The 15,929-nt window shown below is 46.0% G+C and overlaps 1 protein-coding gene across 1 annotated transcript; it reads left to right on the top strand.

The window, feature by feature from the left end:
- Nucleotides 1-11,523: 11,523 nt before the first annotated feature.
- LOC125545161 (probable serine/threonine-protein kinase PBL1) lies at nt 11,524-15,722 on the top strand. Its single transcript, XM_048709036.1, has 5 exons — nt 11,524-11,735; nt 12,728-13,381; nt 14,179-14,436; nt 14,543-14,662; nt 14,820-15,722. Exons 2-5 carry the CDS (start codon nt 12,749-12,751, stop codon nt 15,444-15,446), a joined length of 1,638 nt encoding a protein of 545 aa, XP_048564993.1. The 5' UTR covers nt 11,524-11,735; nt 12,728-12,748; the 3' UTR covers nt 15,447-15,722.
- Nucleotides 15,723-15,929: the final 207 nt, after the last annotated feature.

Here is a 15,929-nt window from a genome sequence, read left to right as displayed (position 1 = left end):
AGGCACTGCGCCGCGAGTGCGACCTCCATGTAGACCACCGTTGATTAGCAAAGCTGATTTACTGATAGCTGATTATGTCGCGGCAACACCAGTTGTCCCTGATTACCAAACTGATTTAGTGCTGGCTGATTAGGGTTTCAGAAGTAAGTGACACTTGCAAGACAGAGAAGAGACGTCACATCCTGTAGATGACAATAGAATAGGTGCAGAACATAAAATAGGCAGAGCATTATGTGCACAGAATAGGAGTTAAGCAAAGTTGGACAAGGAGTAGGCGATGTCTGCATGACAAGCATGCTTCTAGTTGTTTATATCTGAGATTGTAATCCTTGCGCATTTGTGTAATCTTTCAAGTGTTTTACATCATTGCAGGATTCGAGTGTATAACTACAATAAAGGAAATGCTCTAGCGGTTCTGAAGTATCACAGCGCTGCGGTATGCAGCTTCCTTCAACTAAGTGCTGTTGGCATTTCCATTTTGCATCTAGGGTCCCTCGATCAGTCAAAAATGTCAATTTCAGTCCTCCTGTTTACTTTAATTGGATTCGAGTCATGAGATCGATAATCAGCTCACTTACTTCCTTACTACAACGTGGTCCAATTCTGCTTGATGTGTAGTTTAACTTACATGCTGCTTCTTTTTTGCTGGCAGTGTGCCGGGGTGACTTTCTCACATGACTGCAAACTGTTGGCCTCATGCTCGGCGGACACCACGGTTGCGTTATGGGAGCTGTATCCTCCGAAAACACCCAGCCAAGTTCTCATGGCAACAGAGGGGGTTGAGAGATAGAATCTGATCATGGTGTCATATGACCATGATATCTGTAACTTGGTGGAAAATCATATCTGTAGGCTTCAATATATTGATAAAGAAATTTCCATACATGTAGAGGACAGAGTAAACACGTACTACATGTGAAATTTTCGCGGGAAAAAGGATGTGATTATTTGCGGTCTGTGACATAGTTATTGTAACTCAATGTCACTTGTTGCACAATAACTTATTTCTCCATGCTTGCAAATGTATTTTTTGTATGAAATCTAAGTTTGTAGAACCAAACTGTTATACGATGATCATGGCCTGGTAAGATAGTTTCCGGTCTGAGCGAGGTGTGCTGCTAATTTACTCTGAGTGAAAGTGGATGACCATCTTAAGAAGTGAATGAAAATTCTGTTGAACCCAGCCACTCTCAAGGCAAATTACAAGTTTATAATGCCAGAAACTACTTTGTGAACGGCAGATGCGTGGCCGATTCAGCGCACAGTTTGAATCTCTCATAAAGGAAGCCGAAAGTGTGGAAGTGACTGACAAGAAGCTAGCTGAATAAGAACTACTGTGGATCAGCGAAGGTAACATACAAGGCAATCGTGCGGCCGCCCAGTAAACCAGCTGGACATGGTTCAGAAAAGCCACTCTCCAGCATTTGGCCAATTCTACTGAATACTACAAGATGCCAAAAGAAATCACAGGTGTAGCGTTTCGAAGCGATCGGGATCTTCACTACTTACTCGACCTGCATGTTCTTCTGTACTGGTAAGTAAAGAAATGACAGCTTGCTGGCTGTTTGCACCCGGAGAAAGATAGTGTGGCGCACGATGTGGAAGTGATAGGTGATCAAAGGGGGTGGCAGCATCCAGGACGAGGTCAGCGCTTGCGTTCAGATTCAGTCCCCGCCCACAAAGGATCCAAGTAAGGAGACATGGTAACATGGCCGTGGTCAGCGCTTGCACTGTTTGCAATACTACTCTAGAGGATTCATGTAATCGCTCATTTCGGGATGCCAATCAGTGTTAAGTGAAAATGGGAGTCGATGCTCCGGACAGATCAAGAAAATCATGAAGATGTTATGGTGCGGCGTGAAGCCGGGAATCTGACCACGAAGCTCACAATGTACTAGCAAAACAGGCTGTTGCCTTACTATAAAGGGCACCTGACGGACGCCCGTGTTACTTTGAGGAAGAAAAACAGTTGTACTGCCATGCATTGCAAAGGAGAGTTCAAGTCTGGTACAGATGTCAAGAAAAAGGATCACGGGGCATAGAGCCTGCCCAAGTGAGCACAGATGTAACGACTACTCGCCGATGATGAGCATGAAGCCCGGCTCATTGTGCTGGTTCGTCGCCCGCCCCCAAGCCAAGCCAGATTTTGAACAAGAACTGAAGGTGAGTTTGCCAACAAAACAAAAGAAGAAGAAGAACTGAAGGTGCGTGCCCGTCGTGTCTGATGCCTTCTTCACCTGCGCCTCCGCGAAGAGCTGCCGCTCGCGGTAGATTGCCCAACCTCCCGCAACTAACAGATGACCCGTGGTAGCTAGGATCGCTGACTGATGGATGGTGCCGACTGCCGACCACCGAGGACGTTGGACGCACAAAAGAAATCGGGTCAGACGCCGACGAAAAGTCCGGTAGCTGCGTGCCGCCAGAACTATTGAAACCACGGAGGAGAAGTTCCTGTGCAGCCACTTGCGATGGTCATTCTGAGTCGGTCCGTCAATTCTACGGTTCTCTTTTACGCACGAGCAGTGGAAGAGATTCAACACCGTTGTCCCGGACCTATAGAACATTCCAAGTGTGTTTATAATTTTACATCGAAGAAGCGCGTCCTGAAGAGCATTCCGAGCGACCCAACTGAACTCCGCCGCCGTCTGGAATTCAGAAATACAGAGCATATACAGACACCAAAGAAGGAGCCACGCCGCCTCGCCACCACCCAGCGTCACCCGTACGTGTAAAACATTTGCGACTCACTGCCGTGCCATGTATCCATGCGCCACACGTGTCCAAGCGGGATGGACAGGTGATTTGTTGTTACTTATCCTTTCGACTGCACTACGCTCTGTGCGTTCACGTCCTTGTCCACGTGAGGTGAGGTGAGTGTGATACATCGGGGTTTGGTTTTCAAAGTTTGCGTCGGAGTACTATTCTATCGTCTCTGGCGCCTGGCGGTTGGGTCTGCTAAACTCTGTTGACCGGCGTGGGTTTGTGCGTGCGTGCGTGCGTGCTTATCTTATCTCGCGACCACGCCATTTGTATGTGGGCGTGGTCTGCTGTTTCTGCTCAGCATCATTATAAACCGCATAAACTTACTGTTGCCTTGGTTACCACTACTACCAGGAAGCCACGGCTTTGAAACAGTTTTATCTGAAGGGGACGTAAACTAAACAGTAAGCGCATGCAACAAAACGCGGGCTACGTACGTAGACCAAACGCCAAAGACAGGGACCCTCTTGAATTGGAGTACCAATAAAACAGAGCAAAACAGCCTACATAGTCCATTCATTTACGAATGTTAACCTAAGAGGCTTCCAAAGAATGCTCCAACGAGGATGGCAGTGCTTTGCGTTACTAAAGGGCAGGGGCAGCCTGATTTCTGGCCATTTTTCATCATTTGGCACACGGGTTAAAGAATCTTTCCAAATGCAGAACCTGGCGGCTCCACTGGACAAAGGCAAAAAAAATAAAAACGAAACTGCCTTGCGTACGATATTTTCCTCATACGATTTTGTACCACAAGACACAGGCCCGTTCCCAACGTTTGGGCCCACTACACCAAAACAGTCTGCTCGTACGCAAAATCGTATGAAGTTTGATCATACGTATAGCAGCGCTCAAACAAAAAACTCGGTCTACTCCTCGTTGCCAAGGACGCGTGGCAGCAAAAGGGGATCCAGATCCGGAGTCGGGAAGGGCGTCGTCACCCGTCGCCGTTGCGCTCGCTCCAGTCTCTAGCTAGCGCTCCGGCAAAGCGCAAACACGTCTCACGTCTGGACGTGCCCGACGAGGTGCGGCTTTCGTTGCGCAATGTTGAGATTTCCGCGATCGTCCTTCCTGTCGTTTGCTCTACGTGCGTGCTCCGGCCTCGTGACCAGCAAACCGATCGATCGGTGCGGAGGCAGACAGGCCACTGACGAGACTGACCGACTCACTCGATACGGGGGAAATTCATGTGAAAAAACGTAGATTTCTCACGGCAGCATCAGGCTAGTCATAGTGGGGAGTAACTTAGACTAGTAACATGTATATGTTACTAGTCTATATTACTACCTTCATAGTGAGTAGTGTCATACATGTGGTAACATAAAAGGCTTCATTTATTACTTTTTAGACTCATTTCACATTAAAAACCACTATGTGATGGTAAAATATTATGTTATTCCATTTGCATCTCTTCTTATTAATTACTTGCCACATCATATTTCTTGTCTATACAGCATGCATGTTACTATCTATGTTACTCCCACTATGACTAGCCTCAGGCGGCGACGAGCCAAGCGCAAGCGGTCGAAGAAGCAGAGGTGTGAATTGAACGCGAGGTCCGGCGGTCCAGCTCAGTGGGGATCAGCATATTTTTCAGCATATTTTATATCTAACCAGCAACGCACGGGCAACATGAAAATTGTGCTAAGTTAAGCACACACGCGTTAAACGACAGATCAACATTACCAGCGGACGTGTATGTGAACACGAAGGTGGCCGTGGAAAAACGAATTCCTTACTTTGGACGCAGGTACCTTTCCGCTTCAGCACGAAGTGCACGTACGGGTACTACTACTATACTAGCGTGCAGGTGTGAGAGCGTGAGACTAGACTTCCGCGGTGTTTGGAATTCAAGTTTAAGAACACACTAAGAGCATCTACACCCGCCTCATACATTCGGGTGGGCCGCCAGATCACTGACTAGTCTCGATATTTCACCCAAACAGTCCCCTCAATGGGTAAACCCAGCGGTCCGGCGGATACCTCCTCTGGCGCCGCTTCGACTCGTCGCCCAAGATCAAATTTTGCTTATTTAAGCCGGTCGGCGTCCCGCAACACTAGCCCACCCTCCTCCTCCCTCTCTCTGCGACAATTGGAGCCCATCGACCTCCTCCCTCTCCCACTCCGGCGCTCCGCCATGGTCTGAAGGAAGATCACCTACTGCAGAATGCTCACGCCAGAGCGCCGGTACGAGATCCAACAGGAGATCTGGGCAAGACAAGCCGCGCGCGCCATCCGCATTGCTGCCGGGTTGCCTCCGGCGAGAGGAGGAGGAGCAGCCGGGGGTAGAGAAAGGAGAGGAGCCGGCTCCGATGAAGATGGAGGAGGCAAAGCAGTCAGAGCCGGAGCTGCCGGAGCAAGAGTTGTCAGGCTTCAACATGGAGCAGACGGAGGTGTAGTTCGCCGTCGCCCAATCGAAGAAGATGGCAGAGCAGGAGGCCATCTTGAAAGTCCATCCAAAATGAGGCATATGTGAAGGCTAGCCGGACGTTCCTCCGGTAGGAGCAGGCGGCGTCCGACACGCTTTTCGCCGAACTCGACACGGAGATAGAGGAGAAAGAGGCCGGAGCGGAGCAGCCGGGCTGCCGTCCATGCTGACAGAGCCGAGCAAGGAGATCGTCGACATGTTCGACAAGGAGTGGCCAGGTGATCAACGTACTACCTCTCTCTCAGTTTACAGAGCGTGCGCGTATTCCTAGGTCGTCAATTTGACCAATCTAATACAAGTCATATATTACAAAAATTATACCAACATAAACTTCGGAGTTTCTACTTTCAAAAGGTATAATTTTTGTATTATATAGTTTATATTAGGATGATAAAATTGACAACCTAAATATACGCGTAGGACTTATAAACTGAAACGGAGGTAGTAATATATATGTTTATTTAATTTATATGTATTTATATGGATTTAAGAATCTAATATGAGATGTCTGGATACGATTCGTGAAATCTGAGACGTGTCATATCACTACATGCAGACGCGCCCGGACGTGGACATTTGAGGGGCTATATTTCACGTAACCGGCTGCAGTACACAGTCAAAACAGAGCATTTAAACTAGAATTTACTACTACTCCGACAGCGGGCACATCAAATATGACGGCATCGCTATTGCAAACTTTGCAAGGCGCACCGGTGCGTGCGACGCCTCGAGATTCGTGCGCCTCGGGGGAGACGCATGATTGCCCAATGATGCCCCCAGGCGGCTCCATCAATGCCCGAGGGTGGTCCTCCACAGCTTTACTCCCGACCGACCGCTGGGGCCGCCGGGCCGCGCGGCGCCGGACCGATCCGGGCCGTCCGCGGCGCTGCCGGACGGGCGCGATGCGGTCAAGCGCCGATCCCGTCGCCCCTTCCCACGTTTGACCACACCTACGCCCCCTCCCCTCTTGGAGCACCACCGAAACCTCTTGGATTTTTATTATTTTTTCCGTCTTTGACCAAGCTGTCAGCGTCCCGGTGGGCCCCGCCGCCACCGCAACATCTATGACCACGCTGCCTCTCACAAAATATTCCGTCCGCTCTCCATTCTCTTCTCGATAATTTTTTTTACTGTTCTACTCCTACTACATCCTTACTCATGCTGCTTCTGTCTTCGACTAATCAACCTCCCATGCTTACGCTAATTGCTTCGGCACGGATCTGAACGACGGGTCTTGTCAGGATCGGAATCCAGTAATCCGCAAACGGGTGCATGGTGTGGATCGCATCGTCTACATCTGGTAATTCGTCCGAAGCACTCGAGGGTTTCTCGTGTCTTTGCTTCCGTGGTACGGCTGGTCGCCATCATCTGGCAGCGTAGAACGTACTACTGCTGCACTGCAAAACTAACCCACCTGGCCTAGGAGCAGCCGGTCAAGCTTGCTAATAATTGCGGCAGAAAGCTCGCCCTAGAGCCTAGATCGATCGTACTCCGCCGTCAATGCCGGACCAGGATCATCCACCCGTTCAAGAGCCCGAGTACGAAACTTTGAACGACACACGACAGGAATCAGCCGTATAAAAAATTGGAATCACCCATGACCCATCTACGAATTCCCGCCGTAACGCCGTTCTCGTCGCAGTATTTTTATACGAAATTGCTTCACACGACACAGCTTGAACGATCTGCGAACGATCCCTTCTCCACGCATCAGCTAAAAAGAAAAGAACAATTGCCTCCTGCCTGCACGGACGCTGTTGAGCTGCCACATGGGATCGTGCATGAGTCGGCTGCAGGTTTGTCGTCCATATAGCAGCGCTCATTTTTATAAGCGTGTGCTCTAGGCGCTTGTAGGACCGGACGGTCGTCTACGTTCGGGTTTCTAGAAGAGCGTCGTTTGTCACCAGGGATTAGGTTATTTTGTCCAGTCCAGTTTTAAAGAATTTGTTCGGTCCAACAATGAGGCAGAGCTAGCCGACACGAGGCACGACAGCTTCGGCGAGAGAGATGCCGATCCTTTTCACGGATGGCAAAGCTATCTTCTCTCTCCGTCCCGTCGTCAAGGGTTTCAAGGATTCAAAGCCATGAAAATGACCCAAAACCGGCATTTAAAGTTAAAATAAAATACGGAAAGCAGAAGAGATCAACATGTGTTCCTCTGAAGATTTTTTTTCTTTTTGAAAAGGCTTCGGCTGATTTCTTCCGTCCGGTAGTCCCTTTGAAGGGAGGAGTGGCGAATAAGCAATGACTACTCGTCAGACGTTCAAAGCCATCCCCGGCTGCAAATTTCGCGTTCTTTTTCCATCCCCTTGAAAGCAAAAGAGAGGAAAACAAAGAACGGGCGAAGGAGAACTGCATGTATATCCTTGTCGAGTTCAGCAATTGCAACACCCTCGCTTAAGGCATCAATCGTCTCCCCTAGGTCGTTTTCCTCTGTTCTCGGTCACTAGGATTTCTATATGTGCCGAATATATTGCTTCACTGCTACTAGTATGATTTTTTGTTTATAATGAGTACCAAGACTTGTGTTTTTTTTTTGAAATTCACCAAGACTCTTGTTAAGAAAGGTGTCTACGCAGCGCTTCTGCTGATCTACTCTACGGTGAAAAGGACTAAATATTGACGTATTGATGTTGTGTGGAACCATTTTTGCGATTCTCTTGTACTAGTCGTCAATATCACTTGTAAAATTCTCTTGTAGTAGTCGTATTAGAAGCGGAGAAGGTAACTTTGCCATGGGTTTTGTAAACATACTCCAGGGTTAAAAATCGTGGAAAACCTACACATAGTAGTCGAGCTTATTGCAGGTACTACCTCCGTAACTAAATATAAGATGTTTTTTATAGTTCAATTTGAACTGTAAAAATGAATTATATTTAGTTACGGAGGTAGTAGCATTTTGCAACCAAAGAATCAGCTGTAAAAAATTTCTGTGATTCTCTCATAGTCGTATTAGAATCAGTTCTTTCAACTTTACAGCTTACAAAACCATCCAGTTTTATAATACAACTACAAATATAACATACATCCCATTTGTACAAGAGAGAATTGCAGGTACTCCCACAGTAAAGAAATATAAAAGCCTTTAAATCACTAAAGTAGAAATCTGAACGCTATTATATTTCTTTAACAGAGGGAGTACTAATCATCCAGTCTAGGGATAACTTGGAAATCTTGCTAAACTAGATTCTTGGGCCTGGATGTGTAACGTGTGAGCTGAATAACAGTAAGAAAAATATATTTATAAAAGCAATAGCTACGACCAAAGCAATGGGGCCAACAATATGCCCATGTTGTGGTTGGGCTAAAGTTTTATGGTTTATTGAAGTGGGCTATCTACAATGAGGACCATGTTAAAATTGCTCATCTACAATAACTAGATGATACTCTTCACGTCGTTGTGGGAATCAATTGTATTTCAATGAGATTTGATTGTGTAGAATATAAATACTTAGATTAATAACACATGGACCAAAATGAAAAATACATACAACTTATTATATTGGTTATGTAGAGTTGAAAAATAATTATTGAATACAAGTAGAATACTACTTCCTCCGTCACGGTTTAGAAGGCGCGCTTGGAAATTCTCTGTGACCTAGGTGGTTATCTATTGGTTGTCAGATGAGCTAAAAAATAGCATTCACACTACGCATGCATATAGAAATTGTATATCGGAGTACTAATTAGCTACTAGAAATAAATGCAATGCGCCCTAAACATTGTCTATTGTGAAAACCCACGCAAATTTAATTGTGCCTTCTAAACTGTGACGGAGGGAGTAGAATGAAAAATGTTTTCTCATGCATGGTGGCAAGTGGTGGTGGGTCTTTTTTCATGCCTGGTTGTATATTGAGCTGAGCTTTATCCCATCCATAATTGTATGTTGATATGATATGCTTGCATGTTAAGATAAATAAGTTAGTGGAGATGACTCTCTTAAATATATAGGATAACATGAACATATTTTTTTCACGTGTATGAATAGAAAAAGCATCATTTCCACGTGAGTTTAGTTCAAAAACATGCCATGATATCTCTTTTTTAGTAGAAATTTTCATAAAGGCTGCGACAATTCATTCCATTTTTGCGGTCTTCAGCCTGAAAACCTTTTCGATTCTATTTATCTTTTTACTATAAATAGTTTGTTTCCACTCCATGAATTTTCTTATTCTCGTTTCTATTTACGTCGGGTATCCGGCATGAAATCACGTTCCATTTCTACTATAACATTTTCTCCATTCACGAAATTTTTGTTTCCATTTTTGTCTCCGCCAGGTGTTCAACATGAAAAACGGTTCCGTTTCCACTAGAACATTCTGTTCATTTGCAAATTTTTCGTTTCCATTTCTGTTTTCGTAGGGTGTTTAACATGAAAACACGTTTCGTTTCCACTAGAGCGTTTTATCCATTCGCGAAGGTTCGTTTTTGTTTCTGTAACCGTTGGATCTTCAGTATGAAAACATGTTTCATTTTCATTGGAACATTTTTACAGTTCACGAATTTTTTGTTTCCGTTTAGGTTTTCATGGAGTGTTCAGCATAAAAACATGTTATGTTTTTACTTGAACATCTTTTCCATTCACGACATTTTCGTTTCCATTTCTATTTCCTCCTGATGTTGTTCAACATTAAAACATGCGCCGTTCCCACTTGGGCACTTTATCCATTCACGAATTTCTCATTTTCGTTTCTATTTTCGCCGGGTGTTCAGCATGAAAACATGTTCTGTTCCTACTATAGCATTTTACCATTCACGAATTTCTCATTTTCATTTCTGTTTCCACTGGGTGTTTAGCATGAAAACATGTTGCGCTTCCACTATAGCGTTTTATCCATTCACGAATTCCTCGTTTCCGTTCTATTTCCGCCATGTGTTCAGCATGAAAACATGTTCTGTTTGCACTAGAACGTCTTTTCCATTTGCGAAATTTCCGTCTCCATTCTTTCTTTTGCCGGGTTTCCTTCTTCATTCCCGTATCCAAATTTACAATATTTTCTATTTTCCATGAAGCTGATTATGTGCCCTAAGGGGTCTTTTATCTTTCCGCTTATCAGCTCTAGCCCCTCCTACACCCCATCTTAGGAAGATAGTGTAGCTAAAGGGGGAAAATGCGTCAGTAAAAATTTCGGCACACATATTTTTTATGCACCAATAAAATAGTTTACGTTGTTGGTTTACACACGTCTATATATGCAAAAGAAAACAATTTTTTTGAGGCTCCAATTCCCAATACCGGCTACCATGGGACTCGGGATTCAAAACAGCTTTTCTTTCAGTGTTATTTCTTGCGGTGGTTAACCTAGACTTCACGCTTTAACCAGCTCCAAAACTGCGAGTATACCACCGAGGGGTAAAATACAAAATAAGGATCCACCAAGCTACTAGAAAATGCCCAAACATTTCTGTGGCTGCGAATGACGAGGGCGGTTTGGAAAAATGCGGCGGTAACAAGGTGAAATATAAAAATCCGTTTTTCTCGTTTCCGTTTCTGTTTTGAACCGGGTGTTTAGCGTGAAAATGTGTTCCGTTTTCACTATAGCGTTTTATCCATTCACGAATTTCTCGTTTCTGTTTTTTGTTTCCGCCGGGTGTTCAGCATGAAAAGATGTCCCGTTTCCCACTATCGCGTTTTATCCATTCACGAATTTCTCGTTTCCGTTTCTGTTTCCGCTGTGTGTTCAGCATGAAAACATGTTTTTTTCCCACTAGAACGCCTTTTCCATTTGCGAGTTTTTCGTTTCCGTTCCTTCTTTTGCCGGGTTTCGCTCTTCATTCCTGTATCCAAATTTACAGTATTTCTATTTTTCATGAAGCCGACCCCGTGCTCTAAGGAGTCTTTTATCTTTCCGTTCATCAGTCGTAGCGGCTCCTACACCTCATCTTAGGAAGATAGTATAGCTAAAGGGAAGAAGAAAAAATGCGTCAATAAAAATTTCGGCACACATATTTTCTGTACACCAATAAAATAGTTTACATACGTCTATATATGCAAAACAAAACATATTTTCGAGGCTCCAATTCCAAATACCGGCTCCCATGGGATCCGGGATTCAAAACAGCTTTTCCCCCGGTGTTTTCTCTTCCGGTGGTTAACCTAGTTTTCACGTTTTCACCAGCTCCAAAACCGCGAGTATGCCAACGAGGGGTAAAATACAAAACAAGGATCCATCAACTACTAGAAAACGCCCCCAAACATTTCTGCGGCTGCGACTGGAGAGGACGGTTTCGAAAAATGCGGCGGGAACAGGGTGGAATATAAAAATCCGCCTCGCCTCGGAGTTGCTATCGCCACATCTCCGGCTTTGACCAGTGCCCACCCCGCTGCCGCTTCTTCTTACTCCATCCCCTCTCTCACCTCCATTCTTTACTTTTCAACCCCCTCTCCGCAGCTCCTCCTCCTGCTGCTATATCCTCCCTCGCCCCGCCATTCGCTCTCCTCGTCTCGCCCCACCCCCGTCCTCCTCCCCCGACGCCCCAGACGCCAGCCTCCGCCCGAGGAGCGGGCCAGTCTCCTCCCATTTCGCACGCGCCGGAGCGGCTTCCACAGGTGCGATCTTGGTCCATGTCTGTTCTGTTTGCTGTTTGTACGGGCGCTTCTTCAGCCCCTTGTTCGCCGTTCATGTCGCGAGTTCCGGAGCTGCTCGGCCTGGATCTCTCCCCATTTGGGCCGGCACAAAGGCGCCGCTGGCACGTTTGACCGTTTCCTCGCCCGCGCCCCTCGCATTGTAGATTTCGGGGGACGGAGGCTTAGGATTCGTCCTGCATGCTGATTCTTGAGCGTTTTGGTGACCCCCCCTTGGTGATTTTCAGCCTGCCGGCCATGAGCTGCGGCTCATTACGGCCGCGTGCTGGTCAAATGTTCCGGTTAATCCGGGGGCGGCCGGTTCTTGGCAGGGTTTGGTGGGGTCAATTACTTAGTTGAGGAAGGTTTGCTTATTTTAGCTGGTCTCTTGACCCAGTTTGTTATTTGGGCAGATTAGGTGAGGGCTCTGACCATTCAACTCCGTTCCTGCCGAGTTGGTGGCTTGATAGATAGTAGTTGTAGTTGCCGCTGTGGGCATGCGCAATTTCTGCGAAGCTGCATCGGAGACGGAATTAATAATGGACGGTGTTTGGAAATTGAATGTGGCGCCTGTGGACCAATGCGTCGAACCAGCCAGGCCACGTAGTATCTTTGGTCCTAGCTGGTGCCCGGGGGTAGATCAGTTCTTGGGACGGTAGAAGTAATTTCTACTTCTCCGGCAATGATTTTTGGAGGCTTCGGAATTTAGTTGTTCACAAAAGTGAAATATAAACAGATCAGTTCATAGGCGTTGTACTTGATCGGAAAAATCATAGCTGGGTTGGCCGCTCGTGCGAGGCCTTGGTGCCTTTTTGTAGCTTAGGTGTACTGGATTAATCTTTAAGCAACATGGATGTGGTACACCACAGCTTTTTCTTGTGTGTTTTGCCAACTGCTAACCGCTGTAATGCAATGCAGGACCAGTTACTTTTGCTACTACTATATGCTAATTCATCAACCCATTTCAAATTCTGCAGGAGCTTTTCGTCGGTGTGCATATGATGGGCTGCTTCACTGGCCTGAGGTCCAAGAAGAAGAAGAGCCCTCTTGTCGCAAGCAAGAAGCATGGCGATGCAAGGGACACATCCCTGAGGCTCCCGGAGCCGGAAGCTCATGTGCCATCTCTGCAGTCGGCGCCTCCTAGTTTCAGGAACAGGGCAAAGATCTGCCAATCGGCCAATAAAGTCTCTTACAGCAGGGCACGTGTGCTGTCTGCTCCCTCCAGCCTGATCCTGGTTGATCAGGATGGCCTTCCGTATGCCGAATTCGATGATCAGGATGACCCTAGGGGCAAGGGAGGAGCTATTAAGGCGCATCGGTTTTCAAATCCGCTGCCCCTTCCTCTTCCCTCACCAGAAGGCAGTTCTTTGAGGAACTTTGGTAGCTTCAAGGCTATCAATGCAAGTGGGCCACTTGAGGTTTCAGGTCCTCTCCCACTGCCTCCGAAGAGGTCCGATGGGCTTAAGAACTTCTCGTATGATGAGATTTCCACTGCTTGCCAGTGGTTTTCTAGTGATCAGTGTGTCTCAGAAACTCAGACTTTGACGTCATATAAGGCATCGTTCAGGGATGATTTTGTTGAACCAAAGAAGATGGACGCAATAGTTGCCCGATTACTCCCGTCCAACCAGGTACTGTTCTCTATCAAGTTTCATGGTAATACTTTCCCTTCTTATTTTGGATCATGGAGATTTCCCTCACAGTTTTGCTAGTCCGGCCTGTTCGCCAATACACTTTCTGGCACACCTACTATTTTTTTTTCTTTCCATGTGATAACTTGTTGAAATTTGCCTATCCACCATGAATGTATTACGTTTGCAGTATCTGTTCTGTTTACAAAGCTGAACTTAGGCTAGAGTGGCCTGCTGTTTACATCTAGGCATGTGACCTATGCTTATTGATGCAGCTCTGCCCCCTGTAGAAATAGGCTGATTTTAATTTTGCAAATACAACTTAGGACCATAACATCGGTGGGTTAGGTAGCATGCTTTGAAGGAAGGCAATGTGTTTGATCGTCCTTGTTCTCTTCACTATGAGATATTTGTACCCCTTCATGATCAATCTTGGCTTTATCACTTGTGAGCTGTTTGTTCACTAGCAATGTTCTTTTGGGAGGTGGTGTTTCATGCTTTCTCTTGCAAGCGATTTGGTGGAGATTTACTTTCTCCAAGGTAGATGACTTTGCCTAATGATCCTTGGTAATGTCCCGTCCAGCTTTACTGGATGTCGACATTTAAGGAATCTCCAAAAAAAAACTAGTAGTCTGAGATTGTTGGTTAGACCTTCTAGATAACTGGATACCTTTCACCATTTTAGAGAAGTTGCCACCTACATGCCATGGCTACTATGTTTCTTGGATCACCTTGTTGTAATATTGAAAATTTGACTAATGAGGCACTGATGCAATATATTTTTCACCACTCTGCAGAGTTTCAAAGAATTTAAGGCACAAGTAAATACGTTGGCATCACTTCAACATCCCAATTTATGTAAACTCATCGGCTATCATGCAAGAGATGAATCTAATGAAAGGATGTTGGTTTATGAGCGGCTCCATCATGGCAGTTTAGACAGGTTACTCTTTGGAAGACCGGAAGGTCGTTTGATGGACTGGTCTACACGTTTGAAGGTTGCCCTTGGTGCTGCTAAAGGTCTAGCTTTCCTACACGATGAAGGACCCTTTCAGGTAACTTGATCCAAACCCTTTGACATGACCAAGAAGTTACCATGCTCTCTTGCACTTTGTTTGGTAGTTATTTCTTATATATTTTAACATGCATTTCTATTTACAGGCAATGTATGATGACTTCTCAACCTCAAACATCCAAATAGAGAAAGATTTCACGGCAAAGCTGTCGGGATATGGTTGTGTTGGCTTCAATTCTGAGGAGGAAAGATCTAAGGCATCTGTGGTAAGGTTCACACAGCATGTTCCTCCACAGTTTACATTGGTTCTGGCTTGCATGCTTTTAATGCAGTAAAAAAGATGGAAATAATATTAATACATCGCATTATGTTCATTTACTTGTCAACATCCCAATGCTTACGGGAGATGTTATTCTTGGGCAGACTGCTACAAACCTCTCAGAGGAAACCTTGGAAAAAGGGGTACTGACTCCCAAGAGCAACGTATGGAGCTTTGGAGTCGTCTTGCTCGAGCTAATAACAGGAAGGAAGAACCTTGATGTACGTTCCACCAAAGAAGAACGTAATATTGTCAAGTGGGGCAGGCCTTTCCTCACGGACGATAGTCGCCTATCCCTCATCATGGATCCCCGTATAAAAGGACGCTTTCCTCCCAAGGCTGCTAGGACTGTGGCAGACATCATCCTGAAGTGCCTTCATAGGGATCCATCCGAAAGGCCTACGATGAGGGCCGTCGTGGAGTCTCTAGCAAGCGTCCAGGACATAAAGGTCCCCTGCCGGTATCCTCTTCAAGTACCGTCCGCCGCACCGAGGAAAGTGATGCTAAAATCCACGAGTCTCAACGGCATTGTTCCTCAGCATCCTGTCATGACCTTCTCGCCGTCGCCTCCTTCGTGCAACCAGCACCTGGTGTCACCGAGATCATCGACGTCTGCGCTGCTTCCCCCAAGGAACTGCTCTTCCACCATCACCCTGGACTACCCCAGGGTAAGCTCGGTCAAGAAATTGCCCCCCAACATCATGCGGAGACCTGGCGTCGAGGGTTTTTGATTGTCCATATAGTGTCGGATTTTCTTCTCTTTGCCTTGATTTATTTGTTGTTTTGGTTAGCCTAGCGAGTGATCTCAGTGCTATGGGATATACTATGTTGCAAGGACATGTGAAAAAGGGCAGAGTGAAGTGTAGATAGTAGAACCAGCTTGTAGATACTTGTCGTTCTCTGATTGGATGGGGGTCATGGAAGAAGTGTGTGTTGAGTGGGGCTTGTAACCCCACTATGCAATAAACGTGGGTTGGTTGGTCGGTCGGTATTTGCTCGCCGTCAAACATTTCAGCTGTTTCTTTCTTCTCTTGAATGCTAAGTTTTGTTGCTGCTAGTCGTGGAATAATAGCGGTCTACTGAATGTTCTGCTGTCCACACGTTGATATCATGTTGCAGCAGCCGGTTAGAGATGTTGAATTCCTTTCTGTGGAATGTTGATCTCGCCGTTGCAATTGTTGACCTTGACCAGCCTACTTGCTTTTTAATCTGTA

This window comes from Triticum urartu, chromosome 3, assembly GCF_003073215.2.
Source record: "Triticum urartu cultivar G1812 chromosome 3, Tu2.1, whole genome shotgun sequence".
Taxonomy (NCBI): Eukaryota; Viridiplantae; Streptophyta; class Magnoliopsida; order Poales; family Poaceae; genus Triticum; species Triticum urartu.
This window is presented reverse-complemented; position numbering and strand designations above follow the sequence as displayed.